General features: G+C 34.7%; 1 protein-coding gene across 11 annotated transcripts in view; it reads left to right on the top strand.

The window, feature by feature from the left end:
• MARCHF1 (membrane associated ring-CH-type finger 1) overlaps positions 1 to 21,419 on the top strand; it is a 633,309-nt gene that overhangs the window by 370,528 nt on the left and 241,362 nt on the right. For 7 of the 11 annotated variants that reach the window (XM_074337792.1, XM_019737035.2, XM_074337796.1 and 4 more), the window contains one exon: positions 8,890 to 9,038. The exons of the other annotated variants lie outside the window; for them this stretch is intronic. In XM_074337792.1, coding sequence (XP_074193893.1) covers positions 8,928 to 9,038 — 111 coding nt within the window. In that variant the 5' untranslated portion in view covers positions 8,890 to 8,927. The remainder of the gene's footprint in view (positions 1 to 8,889; positions 9,039 to 21,419) is intronic. 11 annotated transcript variants of the gene reach the window in all.

Genomic DNA, 21,419 nt, shown 5'->3' with positions numbered 1-21,419 from the left:
TATTAAGCTAAACATGAGTTCATACTGATGTCTCCAAGTCTAATCGTACTGATATCTCCATCTCTAATCCCACGTGTCATGTGCCTGCTCCCTGTGCTTATGTGAAACCTCCCACTCCACCACTGAGAATCCTGGCCCTCACTATCTGCCAATCACTTGCTAATTGTTCAATTCCAGTGTATGTGTATGACCGTATTAGAATTGTTAACGCGTACCTCTACAGGGAACAATTTTAATAACTAGAGCACAGTGCCTGTACACAATATTTGTTTGCTTTCATCTGACAGACTCCACTCATTTCTAAAGTTATTTAGATCAGCACATTTCCCCTCACCCTCTGTAGTAAGGTTGTTTCATACATTTGTAATATATGTAGATTGTATCTTTCTCATTCCATCTTGGGATTCCCTGACCTCTTAAGTAATATGGTTTAATTTGCTCACATTTCAAAGTTTGCACGTTGTGCTGTGATGTTCTATAGGTTTGTGCAAATGTGTAGCCTAGTGTCTTCATCATTACAGTGTCATATAGAATAGTCCACTGCGCTATCACTAATCGTTTTACTGTTGCTATAGTTTTGCCTTTTCTAGAATGTCGTGTAATTGGAATCATACATAAACAAGCCCTTTTCAGATCTGCTTCGTTAACATGGCAATATGCATTTAAGAGTCATCCATGCTTTTTTTGTGGCTTACTAACTCATTTCTTTGTATTTCTGAATAGTATGTCGTTATGTGGATGCACCTCCATTGATTTATCCATTCATCGATTGAAGGATGTATTGGTTGCTTTCAATGTTTAGCAATTACAAGTAAAGCGACTATAAACGTTTGTGTACAGGTTTTTGTGGAAACAGAGTTCTCAAGTCAGCTGGGTAACTGGTTACAAATACAATTGCTGGACTGTATGGTAAGACTAATGTTACCTTTGTAAGAAACTACCAAATTCTTTAACAAAGTGGCTGTACTGTTGTGCTTTCCCACCGGCAATGTACGAGAGTCCCTGTTGAGTCACTTCCTTGCCAGCATCTGGTATTATCAGGTTGTTGGGTTTGAGCCATTCTCATAGTGCTGCAGTGGTGTCTCATTGTTTTAATTTGCAATCTCCTAATGACATATGATGGTGAGTAACTTTCATATGTCTATTTCCATCTGTAGATCCTCTTGGTGAGATGTCTGTTCAGATCATTTGCCCATCTTTTATTGGGTTGGTTCTTTCCTTAATTTTGAGTGTTAAGAGTTCTTTGTGTATTTTAGATACAAGTCCTTTATCTGATAGGCATTTTTCAATATTATCTCTCTGACTTTTCATTCTGTTATAAGTCTTTTACAGAGTAGAATTTTAAGAATTTAATAAATTCTAACTTGCCAATGTTTTTTCTTTCATGGATTGTCATTTTATTGTAGTATCTACCACTTCATTGCTGAGTGTAAAGTCACCCACATTTTCTCCTTTGTTTTCTTCCAGAGGTTTTATAGCTTTGCATTTAAATTAGGTCATTTTCAATAATTTTTGTTAAAAGCATAGAGTTTTGTGTATAGATTTAATATTTTACCTGTGGATGTCCAGTTCTTCCAGAAACATTCATTGAAAAGACAATCTTTTTTGCCGATGAATTGCCTTTGCTCTTTTCAAATGATGATTTAATTATAATTGTGAGTCTATTTTTGAACTCTGTATTCTGTTCTATTGCTTCATATGTTTATTCTTTTGCCAATACCACACTGATTTGATTATTGTCACTTTACAGTATAAACTTTTGAAAATAGGTAGTGTGATTCCTTCAGCTTTATACTTCTTCACTACATTGGCTTTCTAGGTATTTTGCTTTCCTATATAAACTGTAGAATAAGTTTGTCAATATCTGCAAAATGGCTTGCTGGGATTTTGACTGAGGTTGTGCTGAATCTATAACTCAAGTTAGGAAGCATTGATGTCTTAACAGTACTGAGTCTTCCCATTCATGGACACAGAATATGTCTGCATTTATTTAAATTTTCTCTGATTTTTAAAATCAAAATATTATAGTTTTCATATAGATACTATATCAATTTTGTTAGAGTTACACTTAAATATTTATTTTTGGGGGCTATTGAAAGCGGTATTGCTTTTTCTAATTTCACATTCCAATTGTTCATTGACAGTATATAGGAAAGTGATTAATCTTGTATCCTGCAAATAATTCTTCCTCTTTGTTATCTCTTTTTTCTCCCAAATTATGCATATGTTACATCTTTTTAAAAAATAATCCCACATTTCTTGGATGTTCTACTCTTTTGTGGGTTTTTTGTTGTTGTTCTTTTTTCATTTCAGTTTGGAAGTTTCTATTGTTCTATCTTTAAGCTCATTGATGCTTTTGGGAGACATGTCCAGTCAGCAATGAGTCCATCAATAGCATTCTTTATTTCTGTTACAGTGTTTTGATTTCCAGCATTTCATGTTGATTTTTTCCTCAGGGTTCCCATCTCTCTCCTTACTTTACTTATCAGTTCTTGAATGTTATCTACTTTTTCCATTATTGCCTTTGTATATTAATAATAGATATCTTAAATTGCCTATTGGGTAATTTCAATATCTGTGTCATATCTGAATTTGATTCTGATGCTTTTATATGCCTCCTTCAGATTTTTTTTCTTTACGTTTTAGTATGCTTTCTAATTATTTTGCTGAAAGCCACATACGATGTATTCTTTTCTGGGTTATTCTGGCTAGAAATTGGGCTGTATTTAATGTTTGCTAGCTATAGCTACTGGATGCTTCGAATTCTTGTAGTGTCCTTGCATTTGTCTGTCCTGTTGACTTTGAGTCTCCCTAAGCACTTTTTCTCAAAGAGAGTTTGTACCTGAAATTCTTTAAGCTGTAATCTGTTATTGTCGTGAAGCCCTGTTGGTATGGTGGTAAAGTACAACAGAGGGAAAGTATAATTTTATGACTAAATCTAAGTCTCTTAATGGGCCTGTGTTCCTGGGCTGTGGCCTTCACAAGTGTTTCTTAGCTTCTCCTCCCCACCTTAATTGACACAAGAAGGCTAGAAAGTCCCAGAGCAGGACAAATGCCCTTCATCCAGGTAGGTTAATAAGACTGCTGGGATATTTTCTCTGGAGAGTAGTTCTTTGTTATTTTTCATGATGGTTACTCTTCCCTTCTCCCTACTAGTGCCACATGGTACCTTGCTCTGCTATTCATCATGAGATCTACGTAAGTTTCCTGTTGGTAAAACCCAGGGAAGTGTGGGGCTCTCAGTAAGAATGCAGCCTCCAGGATCTCATTCCCAAGCTAGGTCACATTGTGCCTCCAATAATATATCATAATTACTGCAGCTTCTCTCCATGTATTCTGCAACTGACCATGTTTCTGTGTATTCACCTGTCTCTCCATATTTTGGGGTGGTAGGTTTGTTTTATAACCTCATTCTCTGATGATTCCAAGAAAAATCATTGATTTTCAGTTTGCTAAGCTTTATCTTTTGGTAAGGATGGGGGTGATGATTTCCAGACTTTTTACATGCCAGAGATTAAACTGGAAGTTCCTCGAGTTTTCTGTTTTATGCCTAAAATATTGGTCCAACTTGTGTGCTGAGTGTTGAGCTAGCATGATCCATTTCATGAAAAAGCTTTACAGTCATCACTAAAGAACAACTCCCCCACCTCTGGTGTGGGTATTTATGTGTGATTTTCTCTTCATCGGCTGAGTCACTTCCCTTAGTATTTTCAGACTGGAGGAGTCACTGTTATTGTAGTTTTCCCAAAGTTGCCTCCGGAAGCTGCTTTTTCTCCTATTTCTAACAGTGTTTAGCGTTATGGCTCCTATTGGCACCAAAACTATTTTTTCCAAAATAGCTTCTCTCTCTAGACTGCCTCAACAGAGGAGGGATTGAGAGCCCTCCTGCCTTTTATTGCACCGTTTCTTTATTCACCCCCAGTCCTCCTCACAAAGCTGGGATAACTTAGACTTCACAGAAAGATTGGTACTTCTAAAAGGAATTGCAAGGTGGAGGGAGAATTTTTAAGAAGAAAACTGTATACTAAAAATATCTCTGCTCTAGTCCAAGAAAACGCACTGAAGAATTTAAACCTTCACTATGAGTCACCTTATGGTTGTTCCCATTTCCTAACTTTACTCAAAGAAGAACTCTTTCTTTATCATTCATTTTATTATCAACAATTATTTATCGCTCTTCTATGTCAGTGAGTGTTCCATATCCTAGAATACAGCTTTGAACCTCTTTCCGTTTGAGAAACCTCACATCCTACTTATAGAAACCAGAAGGCCCCCAGGACACATCTCCATTTCATAGCAGTAAATTTAACAAATATACTGATCTGGTCTAAAGGCTTCCAAAATTCATCCCCAGTATGTAGTCCTTGGTAGTCATTAGTACTTCCAAGTCTGCAGGAACAATTCCTAGTTGTGCGTAAGTACTTCACAACATCCACACAGGGTTTCAGAGTAGCAGTTGGTGTGAGTTTTGGGCATGCATGTTCTAGTTTTCTGAATATCTAGGGAGTACTCTTAGAACACGCGTACACACACACACACACACACACACACACACACACACCTCTCCAAGGAACAAACATTAATTCTCAGAGATATGCAGTTAAATGAGGAAAGGAAGCATCTTCCTAACTGTTCCTTCTCTTATTTGCAAGTTGTTTCTTTGAAAATGGAAATTGAACTTCATTATTATTCTGGGGGGAGAAAGTGTTCAATAGTTGAGACATATTTCTTAGTGACACTACGCTCAAGAAATATATAGTCAAATCCATCAAATTTTCAAGTGAAAAACCCTTTCACATTTTTGGACAAGGACTATTCTTAAGACTCAAGTTTGAGGATGGTTGTATGAGAGGAGGTGTGTGCTTGTGGGGAGGGCTTTCTCAGGAACATGTATGTGGTGAAGCAGGAAGCATTTGGCCCACCCCTTAACTGTACCTTACTGGATGTGATATGGAATGGGCAAATTTTAGGAAGGAAATAGTTGAGGAGATGGAGAAGCAACATAGAGGCAGGGGATTGTTTTTTTTTTTTTTTTTTTTTTTGTCCTATGGGGGAAAAAGATCCTATTTTAAGATTAAATTGCATTAGACTAGGGTACAATAAGGCAAGAGTAATAAGCTTCACTTGGAGAAATCAGCTAGGCTTTCTTTCTGCCATGTTGTACAGCTCCATGTGCATCATTCACAGGGCGATTTATATGAAGAACATCTCTTGGAGCTCAGCGCTATTTACATGGATTACAATGTGAATGACGCCCCCTGGAGTTGTGCAGTACAGCTGGTGGTGGCAGAAGCCTTTGGAATAGTACTACTTGTCATGTAAATTATTTATAATTCTATTGTCTTTGGAAAGTCATCCAAAATCAACTTTTTCTTCAGCTGATAATAAGTCAACCATCTTTTCTCAAAGTTTTCATAGTACTTATTCATTGTACTGCTATCAAAGTTGGTCTACTTGTCAGTTTCCCTATTATGTCTGAGCTCTGGATCTCTTTCATCCCTGCACCAGTAGTTCCAAGCACAGTGTCTGGCACAAAGGAAGCATTCAGTGTTCTGAATTAAAAATAAATTATCCTCCATGAGACATACCCAATTGCTTTGCAATTTTTCTTCATAATTTTAATTTGTTATCAATTTAGTTCACAGAGAATGCACTGTGCTCCTATTTATTAAATTAAATATCTGCTTGAAGTAGCATATTAAAAATTAAGCTTAGTTAAATCTCAATTTCCTGTGATCATTAAATAAGTTGCTCATTGCTGCATCTCATATTAGTTTGGTTCAATGGTTAGATAGCAATTAACATGAATGCTTAATGACCACTTTCCTCTTCTGATATAATACTAATGATACTTACAGTTTAAAGTGCTTTAGGGTTAATTATAAATTCTCATAATTTGCCTGCCCTTTGCTGACGGACCGTACATTCTTACACATAAGAATACGATGAGTACTCCTGACCTGCGTAGGAAGAATGCTGGTCTGCAGAGGCTCAACAGTCCACAATTATTAACCTTTTAGTTATCTCGAATCACCTAAACTATTTCTGGAATCTCTACTTTATCATCAGTGATGCAAAAAAAGATTTCTTTGTAATATGACCTGAACTCTGACTGTTTTGTGATAATATAAAAGAAGGTATTATCTTGAGCAACCATCAGAGTCTCTTACCCACAGGGATTTATGGGATAAGGCAGTAAATCTCTCTTTTTCCCTAACTCCCTTCTTTTCAATTTGCCTATATCCATGCTGCTTCTTTTGAGGCCATTTGAACATTGGTTTCTTCCAGATAAAATTTTTTTATTGTAAGGTGACTGGCTGGTAATGTCAGTGGGTGCATATGATACAGAGCAAGTTGTTAGACAAAATTTCTCTCTCACAATATGCTGTGAATGTGCTGATGTAGTAATATAACCATCATAGGTCTTTTTTATAGTCTCATATATTCTTCAGGCGTATATTGAAAGCTGAACTGAAGCTATGTAGATTCCTCTCACCATTTCATACATTTAACTTTCTTTGTAAATACTCCTATGAATATGTCCAAGTTCAGTTATAAGCTTTCCAGTCTTCAAGGCCATAGCCTTGTACCGTGATTTTTTTCTGTTTTCCCGCAACAGAGAGTACAATGTCCATGGTGAATATTCAGTGATTATTATGAATACATTATTAGGTAAAAAAAAAGTATATATTTTAACTTGTTGAATTATTTAGCATTTCTAATCATTCTAGAATTAAAATAATAACTGTTACATGCAAAAGAGAATTAGAATACAGTTGACATTTTATTGTACTACCTTAGTAGGTATAGCCAAAATTTTAATAGCTCTTCTCATGATGACTTGTTGATAGCAATTCAACAAAACAGTTCAAAGAAATGATTTGCACAAGCCAAGTTCAGGGAAGACATCTAAGATGAAAAGAAGCAGGCAGTCACCTTGGAGTTGAGCAAATAAATTTACAAATGGAAACTGAGTCAGAATGATCCTAGTTGTTTTTGGTGTTTAAAATTCTCTAGAACATTGCAATGAATCCAACTCAAATCAAAAATGAGAGTAATCTTTCTCTCATGACTCTTCCATACCTACTTCAGTACCTATATAATATAGTAGGAGCTCAATAAAAAATTATGGGTTAATGCTGACTGCATAAGGAGGAACATAACGGTGACCACCACCACTCCCACCACAGAAGCATGCTGCAAATGAAATGAAACTGTTTTATGTAATCTCAGAAACTTAACAAGAAATACGAAGTTGGCTGCCTTTAAGAACATATCCCAGAATGGGTACTAATGATATCATAATGTCATGGGCTACTTTATTAGGCATGGATTCAAGATTTTATTATAAGTACTAAAGTGATATTTAATTATAGAGTGAAAATTAAAAAAAAATAAATGGCAGATGACTTACAAGTAGAACATTTGTTTATACTTGATTAAACGCTTTTGGTCATTATGTATCATTGCACTCCTTGCCTTTGAATAAAGATACTAATTTTCATTTACTCTTAGCACACTTCAAGAAATGTAATTTAAAGCTGATGAATAACCAAGATACTGTGCTGGGAAATGCAGAAATATTTACTTTTTGTTGAGTACCAATTAGTTGGATAGGCAGATTTTGTATAACATAGATAAGAATTTTCAATAAAATCTTAAGCAATGTGTTGGAAATGGCAAGTGTTAATAATTTGTTGCTCATTCAAACAATTGTTTTCAAGCTCCCTAACCATTTCCCTGTATCTCAAATGAATGATTCACTCATATTAGATGTTCAGCCTTATTAAGAAATCCATTCCTTTGAGTATCTTAGACTTAACGTTTTTTTTAAATATATAACTTCCCTATTTACATTGTTCAGATCCATTTAACTTGAGTATTTTGTCATTTAGGATAATAACTCATCAATCTGTTAGTGCAACCTTTATGTTACTTTTCTTAGTGCTATGCAATGTGCTATTTTGAATCCCTGAAATGTTATAAACCACCAGATTGCTAATTGCTTTGGATGCTGTGAAAAATAATTACTCCACATTATTTTTGATATTTAATTGACACTGTAATGCATTTAACTAAAGACCTGCAATAAACTATTTCTAATTACTGAGGGTGGTGGAGCGGAAAAGTAGGCTATAAAACTTTAAAAGGGAAAGAATGTTTTCTCCATTATGTTAAAAGTCATTGTTGATACAACTTTTTCAAAGACAAAAAAGAAAAGTTCCCCCAAATGGGAAATTCTGGAAAGCTAGAAGGAGTTGTGGAACATTTTTACTCATGAGATAATAAGGATATTTTTTTTAAATATTATTTTTGAATAGATTGTATTGGTGCTAGATGCCATATATGAAATTTACCAAGCTTGCACTAAAATTTCTCCTTTAGTGGGCAGAACTTTACAAGGGAGATAATCATCCCATTGATAGAATGAGTAATCCCTGTCAGTGGCCTGTGTTCAATTTATTCTGCATCTGTAGGAGCAATCAGCTGAAAATCTATGACAAATTTTAGACGTCATTGTAATATGTAATTATATCAGCATCTGGGTCTGTTCTTAGCTCCCAAGTTAAGAACTTCATGTTATAAACTGATCCCTGAAAGTAATACTTAGAACCCGATGCAAGGAATTTCCACCATCTAGAAGTGTCACAAATTGGGGTATAAAAGTTGTTAGGCTCTTTGAATAGATGTGTACTGTTTTCATTCCCTGTGGCTCTGGGATATTATTGATAATCGGCATATTCTTTTCCTTCCCATAACCCCTGGGTAAAATAAAATGTCTCCATTGGTATTTCATTAATTTGCTTATTTAATTTCAATTATGTACATTTTCCAAACGTCGACAACTAATAAGAGTGACCTGTTTCAGGGAATGTAAATTATTTTCAGAATTTCAGAAATTGAAAAGGGATAAGAGGAAGGAGAAAATGCTGGGCTGGTGTGAAGCGATAGCCCGTAACCCTCACAGAATCCCAAACAACACGCGAACACCCGAGATCTCAGGGGATTTGGCTGATGCCTCACAAACCTCCTCATTGGTGAGTGAAAAGTTATTTTACCTCAAAATAGCTTGTATGTAAATGGAATGCAAAGGAAATGAGGAGAGGGATGACTTTCTAAGTATACATTATTCTTGTTTACAATAGTATTTGCACTTGTATTATGTTCATATAGATTCAGTTTAGTTAATGACTATTCATAGATATATCTTAATGCCATATAATATCAGAGTTTAATTCAGATTAAACAACAATTTCCTTTTCTTTCTATTTCTTTGCTCTTCCTTTATGTTAGGGACCTTAAAGAGATATTTAAAGTTCCTATCTTGCATTCTGTACTTGTGTAATGGAGTCAATGGAGCAAAACAAGTACAGAATTATTCAAAAACAATGGAAATCAGAACATACCTTCTGTATATTTTTAACATATATTCTAAAAATGTCTGCAAAAAGAATTCAAAAATTAAAATTTTCAGTTAAATAATTGCAAACATGATTTGAAGACAAGATAATGAATGACATACTTTCATGTTTTGTTGTCTGCTTTAAGTTCAAATGCTTGACTTTAACTAGCCATTATTTCCCAGTGATTGAGAAAAGAGAACTCATTAGCAAAAGGAGTTTTTTATGCTCTTCATGTAGATTTTGGCTGCAACATTCTTCATTTTAAGGAAGGAAAATTCCATTTACTCTCTGCACTTTAGTTTGACATATTAGATATATTTTAATTATTGTTTTACCATTTTATAAGAACACAAGTGTTTTCATTAGCCTTGATTTTATTAGTTGATGAATGCATAATTGAATATGAGCAAATATTTTAGGGTTTTTAAAATTATTTATTTATTTATTTATTTTTACTTTTGCATTACTTGATAATTTTTGCGTTACTTGATAATTTCTATTATTTTATGTAGAAATAATGATCTTGAATAAACATTATTGAGTGGATATCAAGAGAAACCATCCGAAGGAATAGACTTTCTGTTGACAAAACATAGAAGTGGGAATTTTGCTTAAGTTTTATCACCTTAGATTATGGGGAGAGGGGGGGAGGGTATGGAGAAATGTGAGCAACATGACTAAAAAGTCAAAGTTCTAGGGAATAAAATCTTTGAAATGTCATCTGCACTGCTTCATCTCTCTCTAATATCACCTTTTGTAAATTATTATTTTCAATAAAATTGCTTGGCATGGGTAACACCACTTAAACACGTATTACACAATATTTATTCATAAAGCTGCACTTTGTCATGTGTCATGCAGTAGCTAATTTTTAAATAAAAAAAGTTACTTCTGTGCTTTCATAAGAGTGGCTTTAATGCTTAATTCCTTTTTCGTAGAAGTGCAGATCAAAACCTTGAGCCAACAATTGTCCTGGCTTTCTCTTACAATTGGGTAACCTAATATTAGCTTTATTTTACAGATGTGTAGAAACTGTGGTCCAGAAAAATTAATTGACTTTACAAGTGTCACTTAGCTAGTAAATGAAAAAGGATTAGTGGAAACTAGGCTTCTCAAGGCAAGGCTTTTTCTACTATACGTACTGTCTCACTCTCTTGATGACATTTTCTTTTCCTTCAAATACTTTTTGTAAAGGGAAAAAGACATCAAGTTACCAATTTAATTAAATCCAGTTATTAATCTTTTAATATCTAATGCTATGTGATGGGGTAAAATCTAGGCACTGTAACATAACTTCAAAATCTCAGTTTCTTAACATAGAAAAATCAAATATTTCATTCTTATGTCATGACCCATGTGTCCTAGGCAGCTCTCTTTTGAGGTTCACTGTCAAATGATGATGCAAAGATAGAGACTCTTTTCATTTTGTGATTCTGCCTTCTTAAGCACGTGGCCTCTCATGTCACTGCGGAAAGAGACTACATGGTGCATTGTGCTTGGGCTATTATGAAGCAGCATTGAATGTGTGGCCATCCTTCCATTGGCCAGGACATAGTTTCATGGCCCCACTGTAAGAGGTGTGGGGGCTCGTAAATGTTAGGGATCTATGTTGTCAGGAAAAGCAGATGGAATTGGTGAGCACCTAGCCCCTCTTTGCCCTAGCCCACATTTCTGGTCATCATATATTCATGTCATGTTTCCACTCCTTCATGAAGAAGGATCATTACACTCCAAGAAAGATAACTAAAAATTATTTCAGTCAGTCATGGATTCAGCTCATGTCCATGATTTCTGCTTATTCATTGTCCTCATCAAATAATGATGATGGTGAATCACCTATGAATAAATTGTCCGTATTTTGCAACCAGCTTTCAACGTGGATTTATACCCAATGTACTGGTAAGGAGTAGGGAGAGGGAAACCACAATAAATACTCATGCTTGGAAAAAGAAAGAATCAGATACACATGGAAATCAGAGGTGAAATCCTACTAGACAGACATTATAAAGTCTCCCTAATCTGGATGTCAGGGAGGACCCTTGAATAGGCTTTGTCCATCTCCCCTGTCCATGGTTCTTTTTAGCTTCTGGATGTGCTCCCGGGAAGTTCTTTCTTTTCTGTCATTCTCCTTGTCCATCTTTGACGTGCCTCTTGAGGGTTGTGCAGCCTTAAATATTTTTTCCCATTTGGGAAAAATTATGGGCCAAGAGTTGTTTTAAGTCTTAAATATTTCAAGGCTCATATATGTGGGATCATGGTATTTTACTACTACGGTCTTCTGAAACATTCATAGGGTTCTGATCTGTTTGCCTCCTGATAGTCCATTTGCCTAGGAAAGTTGTTTCTTGGGTGCCTTTGACTTCCTCTTCTCCTGTGTCTCTCTTTCGAGATGATATTGTCTTGAAAAACAGGCAGGAGGACCATGTCCTTGACCTGATGTTCTACCCGAGTTACTTTGTGCATTTGAGTTTTACTTTAGCTCTAAATCTCATATTTGCCCTGAGTTACTTTATTCATATGTACATTTTTATTGGACCTTTGTTACTTAATGCTTGCCCTGGTGTCGTGTCCCTCCATTTGGGGTTTAGAAGAAGCCAGACATTTTGTCCAATAATCTCTGAAACTTCTGGATTCTCTCTTTCTGTGTCAGATCTTCTTCTACTCTAGCTAATTAGTTTCTGAGCTCACATTTCTCTTGTAACACCTCGCTGAATGTAGCCAGTAATACTCCACGTACATTATTAACTTTTGTTTTTCAATCTATGTTGAGTGTTGCCAGCCCCACAGGGGCCTACTGTCTGTTTCCCAAGTGAAATCAAACAGCAGTTTTACCAAGAGTTTTCCAATGCATCATGTAGCTAGATGGCTTTTTGACCTTTGAAATCCATTTCCTTGCTACCCGTTGCTCAACCATTAAACAAATGCCACCTATTTGAGATTTTTTTTTTTAATGGTAGCACAGGCTTCAGCTACCAATTTCTATATTTGAATAGTTAGACAAGTTGGGGGTACAGCCAGGTAAGCAGAACCCAGTAATTTTAACAGAGTATATAATATGAAAAATTATTTAATCTGCTCTTGCAAGACTGCAAAAATCAAAAGTCAAGAAGGTACACAAGTTTACTGCTGGAAGTAACAACCATCCATACAGAAGAATAACACAAGGAGGAAACTTGAGTTATTCTAACCTCAAAAGCTGAAGGAAAAGAGGCTGAACTGTACCCCAGACTCTGAGGAGAGATGCTTTTCAGCTGCTGTAGTAAACTCTGAAGTTGATCCAGACCCCTGAAGGGAGTGCACTTCTCAGCCCTTATATATTCACGTGGGAGGAAGGGGACAGTGCAGTAAAGATATTAGGTTGGTGCAAAAATAATTGTGGTTTTTTGCAATTATTTTTAACCTTTTAAACCATAATTACTTTTGCACCAACCTAATAGTTCAAAGAGTGTGGGGAAAAAATGAGAAACTGTACCCACCTTTCACTATTGACTAAAAGAAGTGTTACTGGGATGGCACTAACAGAAACAGAGGGTAAGCAAGAAGCGAGCCTTTTCTTTCTCCTTCCGTATACTAGCTTCCTGTAGCACTGACGTTGGCAGAACCTGACCAAGAGGTAAATGTCAAAGGGAGAAATCTGGTTTGAAGGTTCCCAGCTGCAGCATCTTAAAGTAGAATATGGAAGAATGCATTTAGAGCTGAGTGACAGCAGCTTAGTCGTGAGTATAAAAATGAAGAATAGGAGCTGTCACAGCTAAACTCAGACGTTTCAAAGGCTTCATGTGACAGAAGTTTGCTTTTGCGCATGACTCAGTCCGATGCAGGACATTTGACTCTCCAACAATGAATGCAGGGATCCCTGCTCCTCCCGTCTCGTGGGACTGCTATCTTGTCTGAGTTTATCACGTAATGGAAAGAGTAGGAGTCGGCGATGATGGAGGTACCTGGTTAGGTTTGGAAGTAACGTGTATCCCTTCTACCCTGGTACCATTGGTTGGAAACCAGAGACATACCTCAGTGTATCTGTTAGGATGATGGGATATAGAGTCATCCCATATCACCAAAATTACGAAATTGAGAGCATATGGCCAGCCTCTACTACAAATGCATTTCTTCTTTGAGAGAGAGGTGGCGTTTTGTCCTACATTTCCATTTTGTATACCCATGCTTTTATTATGTCTCTGCTGCTGTCATCCAGAACCTTGGAGGCTTTCCTGTACGTATCATACCCCCATTAAAGATGATGATGATGATAAGGAGGAGGAGGAAGATGGCTGATTAATATATGCCAGGAGCTTTTCTATGCATTTTACACATATTCTCGTTTTTAATACTCACAAGAATCCAGTGAAGCGTAGCTATGGTTATTAGCCCTACTGGATGGACAAGGAAACTGAGGAATAGAGACATTTAAAAACTTGCTCAAAGTTCCTTAGGTAATAACTGGTGACACTAGGTGTTCTAACAATCTTAGGAGTCTAAATCTAGAGGGCTATTCTACCATGTCTGTCTCAGGTTGGGGGCCGAAAACAGTCATTTTTTGAATTGTATACATTTGGCTAAGCACAAAGATTGTAAATGAGATAATACCTCGTAGTGTGGCATAAGGACAAATAGGGCCTTTGTAATGTCATGGTTATGTGTGTCTGTTGGATCATTATCTGTTCCGCATTGACTGATATAAATATGTCCAATTTCATAGCCATTTTCACGATTGCATCCTCAATAACTGACCTAATTGAAAAACAGTTTTTCTTTTCTTTTTTAATCTATAAGGTAATTCAGACTACCTGATTTTTTAAATTCAGAAAATATTTATTTAGCTTAAAATATTTCAAATTGAATGAGAACACTGAGAGGTTTGAGAGATTAAACTTAGTAAATGACAATCTTCACAATTGTAACTTAAGGGGTAGGAGAGCCCCTTGTATGATAAGCAAGGAAGAAACATCTCTTTTAAATCTATTGTATCACAAGTTTACATGTTAAAAACAAACAAACAAAAAAGTACCTTATACCGACTACACCCTTAAGCAATTTCCTGAATCAAATCAGGGTTTCAATATTAAATTTAAAATGAGAGCAAAGGAGATTATCAGAGTCAGAAATAAGAAGGTGAAAGATTTTTATGAGGGATAGAATTGAAAAAAAATCTATGGAACTCAAACTAGGAAGATGAAAAAATGTCATTTTAGATAGTTATCAACAACTCCAGAGAAAGTTACTTTTTTATAATCAATGGTAATTCTTTGAGACTATAAATAGACTATAGTTGTGTCACTCTGTGTGTTTGATGAGGAGATTTGCCATTTCCAAACATTTATTCATTGGCTCAGGCCACATTTTCCATCCTTCTATGTACATGGTCTGTGTTGAGGTGCTTGCTGCTCTAGAAAAGATGAAAGAAGAGACTGGCTAAGAAAGGTTTCAAGAAGTGTGTAATGCATATATATAAAATTCAAATGATTTGTAATAGTCATAAAGCTTTATAATTTTTGTGTCCAGTGTTTCATCATAGCTCACCACCATACTGAGATTTATACAATACAAAATTAATGAGCTGAATGGTAATGAAATAGATATATTCGTAAGAGTTTAGGTAATTTACTCCGAATCATAAGGACCCAGGTCTTCTAATTTGCAGGCTATTTATATACCACACCCATTATCAGAAGTGATACAGTTGTTGGCGTACTACAAGTGAAAACATAACTCAACAAAGTTACATAACTCTCTTAGGTATAGCAAGTAAGAAGGAAGAATTGATGAGACTGAATTCTGTCTGAATTTAAATCCCAAGATTTTTCCAATTTACTATGAACTCTTCACAGGAATAAGATGTAACTTATAGATAATACGCATTTTTAAAATGAAATTTGCAGCTATTGGACAAAGTACCTCCTTATACAATCTGATAAGTATGTATTAGTAAAACAAGCTGCTAAAAAGATTCATGTTTGTGTCATCTTTTATTTTCAAAATAGAAGAGTTGTGCCGAAGGTGAAAGTTCCATATTATTTAAGCTCATGAAAAATCAGAAATGAAAATGATGTGCTTTTATTTTTTGATTTATTTTAGAAGCACGTAGATGGATTGTATGTTTCAATTAAAGAATCATAACATTAGCAGCTTTTTTGTTGTTCTCGTTGCTCATAGGCTCTACTGTTACTTCTTTTGTATTATACGGTATTAAATCAGCCCACTTGGACATTCCTGTAATATAAAAGAAATCAGGCCCTGAACTGGAAATGTTTTCATCTAGAATCCCATTCTTTATGATTTAATGAACACTGGCATCCCTTGGATATCATATAGAAAATAAATAATTGTATAGAGTTTATATAACTTTAATTACAGTTGATCTTACCATTAGAAAAACCCACAATAATATTGTAAGAAAACAAAATTGGATGAAAACCTAAAGGAAAGGAAGTCAGGTGGAGCTTTTACTATAGACAGATGAATATAGCATATCTTTCCTCATTTTGTGCCAAAACTTGTAAAAGTGAGGTGGAGTGGATATGATTTGCTCTTCAAAATAGCCATGTCCAATTCTAGTAAGCTGAAGTATTTTGTATTAAAAATTAGCAAAATGTTTTAAATTATTTGACTTCTGTTCATGATATTCAGCAATGCTATTGGTTGAATTGATTAGAGTATGGTGTATTGAATTTATTTATTATATTTAATCACCAAATTGAAGTGAAGAATTCTATCCTTTTGATCAATGACCATAACATTTGATCCTCGTCAACTATCTTTATGCACGGATGTTAACAAAACTGAGGGAGAAATTATTCTGTTTCATAAATTAGTAATATGGAGATGGTGTTTATTATGTAAATTAAGGAGATGGTATGAAGACCATATATGTATTTTTCATGGATCTAGGCCTAAAAGTTTCTTTCCCGACATCTTTCCATGGCTTAGCTTCTTCACTCAGGACTTGGCATATTTACCATAATAGTCTGGACTGGAATTACTCCTAATATTGCACCAACTATGCTCCTCACCCATGCACTCTCTGTGCCAATTCTGGTTTTCTTTTTTTCATACACTCATCTTTTCTGAAAATATTTGTATAAATATGAATGCATATTGCTTTATTTTTTGTTTTTCTACACTAGGATATAATAGGAAAAAGGGAAGATTTGTCCCATTTTAGCTCTATTTCTCTGGTGTTTGGAACATAAAGGAAACTTCAAACAATTTGTAGAATGGATAAATACTTTGAGCAGAGAGCATTTACTGAACAAAAGTGAGATTTTTTTGTTTGTTTGTTTATAAAGTGCTATTAAGTACAGTATCTCATATATTAAATTCCCTCTTCTAATTAGAAATGTCATATGCCTTAAAACATGGAAGAACTAATTTTAAAAATCAAACAGTTCTGAGATGATTTCTATAACCAAAATATAGAATTAAAGTTTTGGAAACTAAGATTATGATTATAAAAAGTACATTCTGTTGTGATAATATAATGCTACTTTTGGTAAGAATTTAAAATACTGCAGTAGTTTTCCCAAGGCATAAGACAATGAAATATAAATTTGTTCTTATTAAGAAATCACATTTACCAATTTATATTTACCAGAATCATCTTCCCCTACTCTCTTTCCAATGGTTTTCCTTGCCTACTTTTAGTCTTTCCAGGCTAAAAGGAAATCATATATCTGCCTGTAGCAAATGGACTGATATTGCCCCACAAACATAACCTCTCTTAAAAAAACAAAAAATGGTCAATCGAAAGAAGAATTTGAGTACATTAAATTTCTCATTAAATCTATTGACTTATTTGTAACAGGTTCACTGTTATTTCTTTTAGTGTCTGAGCAAGTGGACCAGTTGTTTATTTGCAATGGCCTTTATGCATTCTGAAAATAAATTATGTCAGGGAAGAAGAGTTTGCAGGATTTTTTAAAACTCATTTTCTTTCTCCTTTTCTTTCTTATTTGATCGTTTATCAGTTATTGTTTTTAATAGATATTACAGAGCTTTTACTAAGTACTGCCAAAGGCAATAGTGAATAAAATATAAATTTTTATTAGAATAACTATAAAAAACAAATGAGGGAAATTAAATAAACGACATTATGCCTTCAAGAGCTTTGATTTTTGTAAGAAAGTAAAATCATTAAAAATATATCCCAGTGGTTGTTATGGAAACAGATTGAATTGAAGAATGCAAAGGGGGAGACTGCTACATCACACCATGAAGAAAACTTACATTTGCTGTGCAGCTTAAAGTAGTATATTAACTTTAATTGTATAGTTACTGAACAATGTCAAAACATGATTATTCATAATCGTAATAGTTGAGTGAAAATGCTCCTCATATGAAGAGATCTTTTCCTCTGAGGAGTAAATCACGAGATCATGCACACAGCTGCTCTTTGTCAAAATGTGTCATGTGTCTGTTTAATTTAGATATAAATTAAATTGTGAGCTCCTCAGAAAGATGTTTAATTCTCAATAGTTGTTTAATTGTACTACCTGTGTAGTATTTAGAACATACTGGTTTTTACGTATCCTACCTAATTTCATTATCTGAGGAGAAATGGGCAAAGCTGTGTATACCCAAATAGGAGAGACTTCCTGTCGTTTGTATGGGGAATTGGGGAACATTGTTTCTCTCCACTCACAAATGACACAGATGGCAAAGGTTTCTTCTTTGTCCTTGATTTGGTGGGAGTGTTGTTATGCTTTGTGGGGAGGAAGCAGGCAGGATCAATTGAGTTGGTATTTGTTGAGTCAGCTTGTTTTGGCCTCAGAACAAAAATTATCCCTGGGAATAAGTGGCACGTGTCAGAGTGCGATCAAAACTCCGGAGCTATTTCTGTGCAACCATTTTCTTATTCAAAAGACAGACAAGATAGAGCTCTTAGATAAATTTATATCTTAAAACCCCAAAACTAATAATACAGTAATAGTATTTTTAATGCCTATTCTATTCCAAAAAGTTTTGAAATGTATCCAAAAACCCTATGGTAACTCTTAACGTAGGTATAATTTTTCTCATCACATAGAAAGAGAAACTAAGTTTCAAAAGACTAGGTAAGTGGCAGAGCAGGAGTCCAGAATTCTAAACGTTTTCCGTCTTCTATGCTACTTCATAGAGAATACCTTGTTTATGGAAATATTTGACAGTCACATGATATAACACGGTAGTGCTTAACCTAGAAGAAGTACTCTATTCATTCACCATGTAGTTATCGCACTGCCTAATGAACGGTTTGGTATCCATGGTTGTGCATTGTCCAGTTACAGTTTGGAACTCCAGAGCTGTCGGTTACCAAGGAACAGAATAGGGGTAAGTAGAACACGAGGAAATGAGGGATTCAGAACTATTTGAATCACAGTAATCACCCTATTTAGAAAGTATCTTCATTTATCTAATCTCTATTGAGAGTCAGCTGTGTGCCAAGCACTCACTGTACTATACAATAAATAAATAGTGTTGAAAAAAAATAGAAACCGTCCTTATCCTCAAGAACCTAGTGAAGAAAACAGGTAAATGAATAGGTGTACTAAATGATATGATAAATGAATGAGTAGGATGGGGAGTAGACAAAGGGTGTAAGAAGAACCCTCAGACGGGTACCTAACCCAGCTATGGGGGTTCAAGTGTTCCCCAAGCACCACTGCGAGTCAGTGATGTAAAGAGGATGGTGGTAAGGAGAGAAGAGGAAGGGGCATTCTATGATGCTGTACAAACCACTTATGTACAAATTAAACTGTTGTGTTCTGTTTCCTTTGAAAGACATATTATTGATTTGGTGTAGTAAGTAAACACAATCGTCTTCAGGAATTGAGTTACAGAAACACACTTAACCTAATACAGGATTATACTTTCTATAGGTAGTGGAATTAACTAAATAGTTTGGTATAATTTCTTTAGCTTTAATATCCAACATGTAGTATTTTTATTTGCTCACTTGGCAAAACACACAGTGGGAAAAATAATGCAACAAAAGTTAACATTTGTTGAATACATACTATGTACTAGGCACTGTTCTGAGCACATGATATGTTAACAACTCGTTTCATCCTTACTACAGCATCCGTACAAAATATAAAAAATCTCCCTTCTGCAGAGGAAAGAGGTAACTTGCCTAAGTTTACCCTGCTAGTAAACCTTATTCTAGAATCCACGCTGTATACACTTTGCTGCAAAGAATGTGCCAAGGAAAAGATAAAAACACTGACTATTAGATGTATAAAGTTTAATTTTATTTAATCTGAAGTAAATTTAATTCAGATTCACATGAAATCTGAATTTGTTACACACTTCTTTGAATCTATATCTATATCTATATCTATATCTATATCTATATCTATCTCCCCATTTCACAGATAAAAAAAAGTTAGGCTTTGGCTAAATATCTTGTCCCAGGGGATTTATCAGGATCTGAAGTAGCTCGGTGCATTATATTTATATAGGAGTGGTAATTGCTTTTAAAATTTTTATTTGTATCTATTAAGTGTTAGAGTGCAAATTAAATGTAGGTTTAAATAGTGTTTAAAATGAATTTAGAGATGAAAAATATAGTTGCTGGATCTATATTTGAAATAATTGGCTGGATGATCATCCTCATGGGTATTAATAATTATCAATTAAATGTCTGGAGGAAGGGATAAGGTTATTTAATAGATTCTCTTGTGTAGGCTTAATTTGTTTTAACTGTTTAACACAATATCATCCATTAAATGTCTGTTCAACATATGAAGCCAATCCCCTAGGTTAAAAGCCAAAAACAACCTTGCAATTGATGGCCCGTTAAATAATTTTTATATCACCATAGTAATTGCCAACTGTAATTATTAGGTGGAATAATCCGTTCGTACAGCTTTGTGATTCCACATGAAGAAACCAGCAACTCAAATGCAGAAATGCAAACTTAGACACCTGGTTTTTATGTGTCTGACACAGCCTACAGAAATAAAATTTAATTTAGCGATCCAGTAATTCTTTAAACATAAAAAATGAAATAGCTTGTATACTGCAGTTACCCGCTTGTCAGCTTTCACAGACACATTGTCACACCAACCAAATTTTATTATACATATTGCAATGAGACTGCAAACAAAAATTGGTTGTCTTGTTTTCATGAGTGGAGCGATTTTACCTATGGAAATTAAACAAACCAATATTATTCAACGGACATAGCTTTGCTGATGTTGTTATTGCCTCTCATTATGTTACAATAAACAAAAGTTAGTGCAGTCATATGCATATGATATTATCAAAGCCCAGAATCACATTATTCACTATATTTTCTGAAGTGTCTTATGGTAAGCTCTACTGCCAATGGCTTGTATTAATTCTTTTAGAGACATACTTACACTTAGTGAAAGACATTTAAGAAAACATGTTTCTTACTTAGTCTTTATGCAAGGTGTTTGCTAATCTTTGCATAAGTGTAATAAATTGATTTTGCTACACACAAGTAATTGTAGAGAAGAGATGAAAAATAAGTTTGCTTCTCCATAAAAAAATTGATTGTATTCTACCTTGTTATTTAAAAGGGATCAAGTGATATTTTCTTATTAGATTAAAAGTGTCTCTCAAATCATTGGCTTTTCTTTAAATACTTGTCTTTCTACTCAGATGTCAACTTCCCTTTCATGGCAGTGATTCACGCCCTTCCCTTCCTGAGACACCAAAGGATTACATAAAAATACAAAATGGACTAATTCTACAACAGTGAAAGAGATTTCAACAAATTACAAAAATGTGGAAAGTAGAATTTATTTCATTTCTGTATCTGTTTTGATATATCATGTTTTTTCTAGAAATGTGGTCATTTTGTCCAAATGATACTTAATTCTTAAATTTGTTAGTATAAAATTGGTCATGTTATATTTTAGATGCCTATAATATCTATGATGATGTTATCTTTTCCTTTCTGATATTGGTATTTTTCAATAGTTTCTTTTTATATGGATATTTCTCACTAGGTCTGACTAATATTTTCCAAAGAACAAATTTTATTATTTGTCAATTTTATCTATTGCATGT

The sequence above is a fragment of the Rhinolophus sinicus genome, linkage group LG07 (genome assembly GCF_036562045.2).
Source record: "Rhinolophus sinicus isolate RSC01 linkage group LG07, ASM3656204v1, whole genome shotgun sequence".
NCBI classification, from domain to species: Eukaryota; Metazoa; Chordata; class Mammalia; order Chiroptera; family Rhinolophidae; genus Rhinolophus; species Rhinolophus sinicus.
This window is presented reverse-complemented; position numbering and strand designations above follow the sequence as displayed.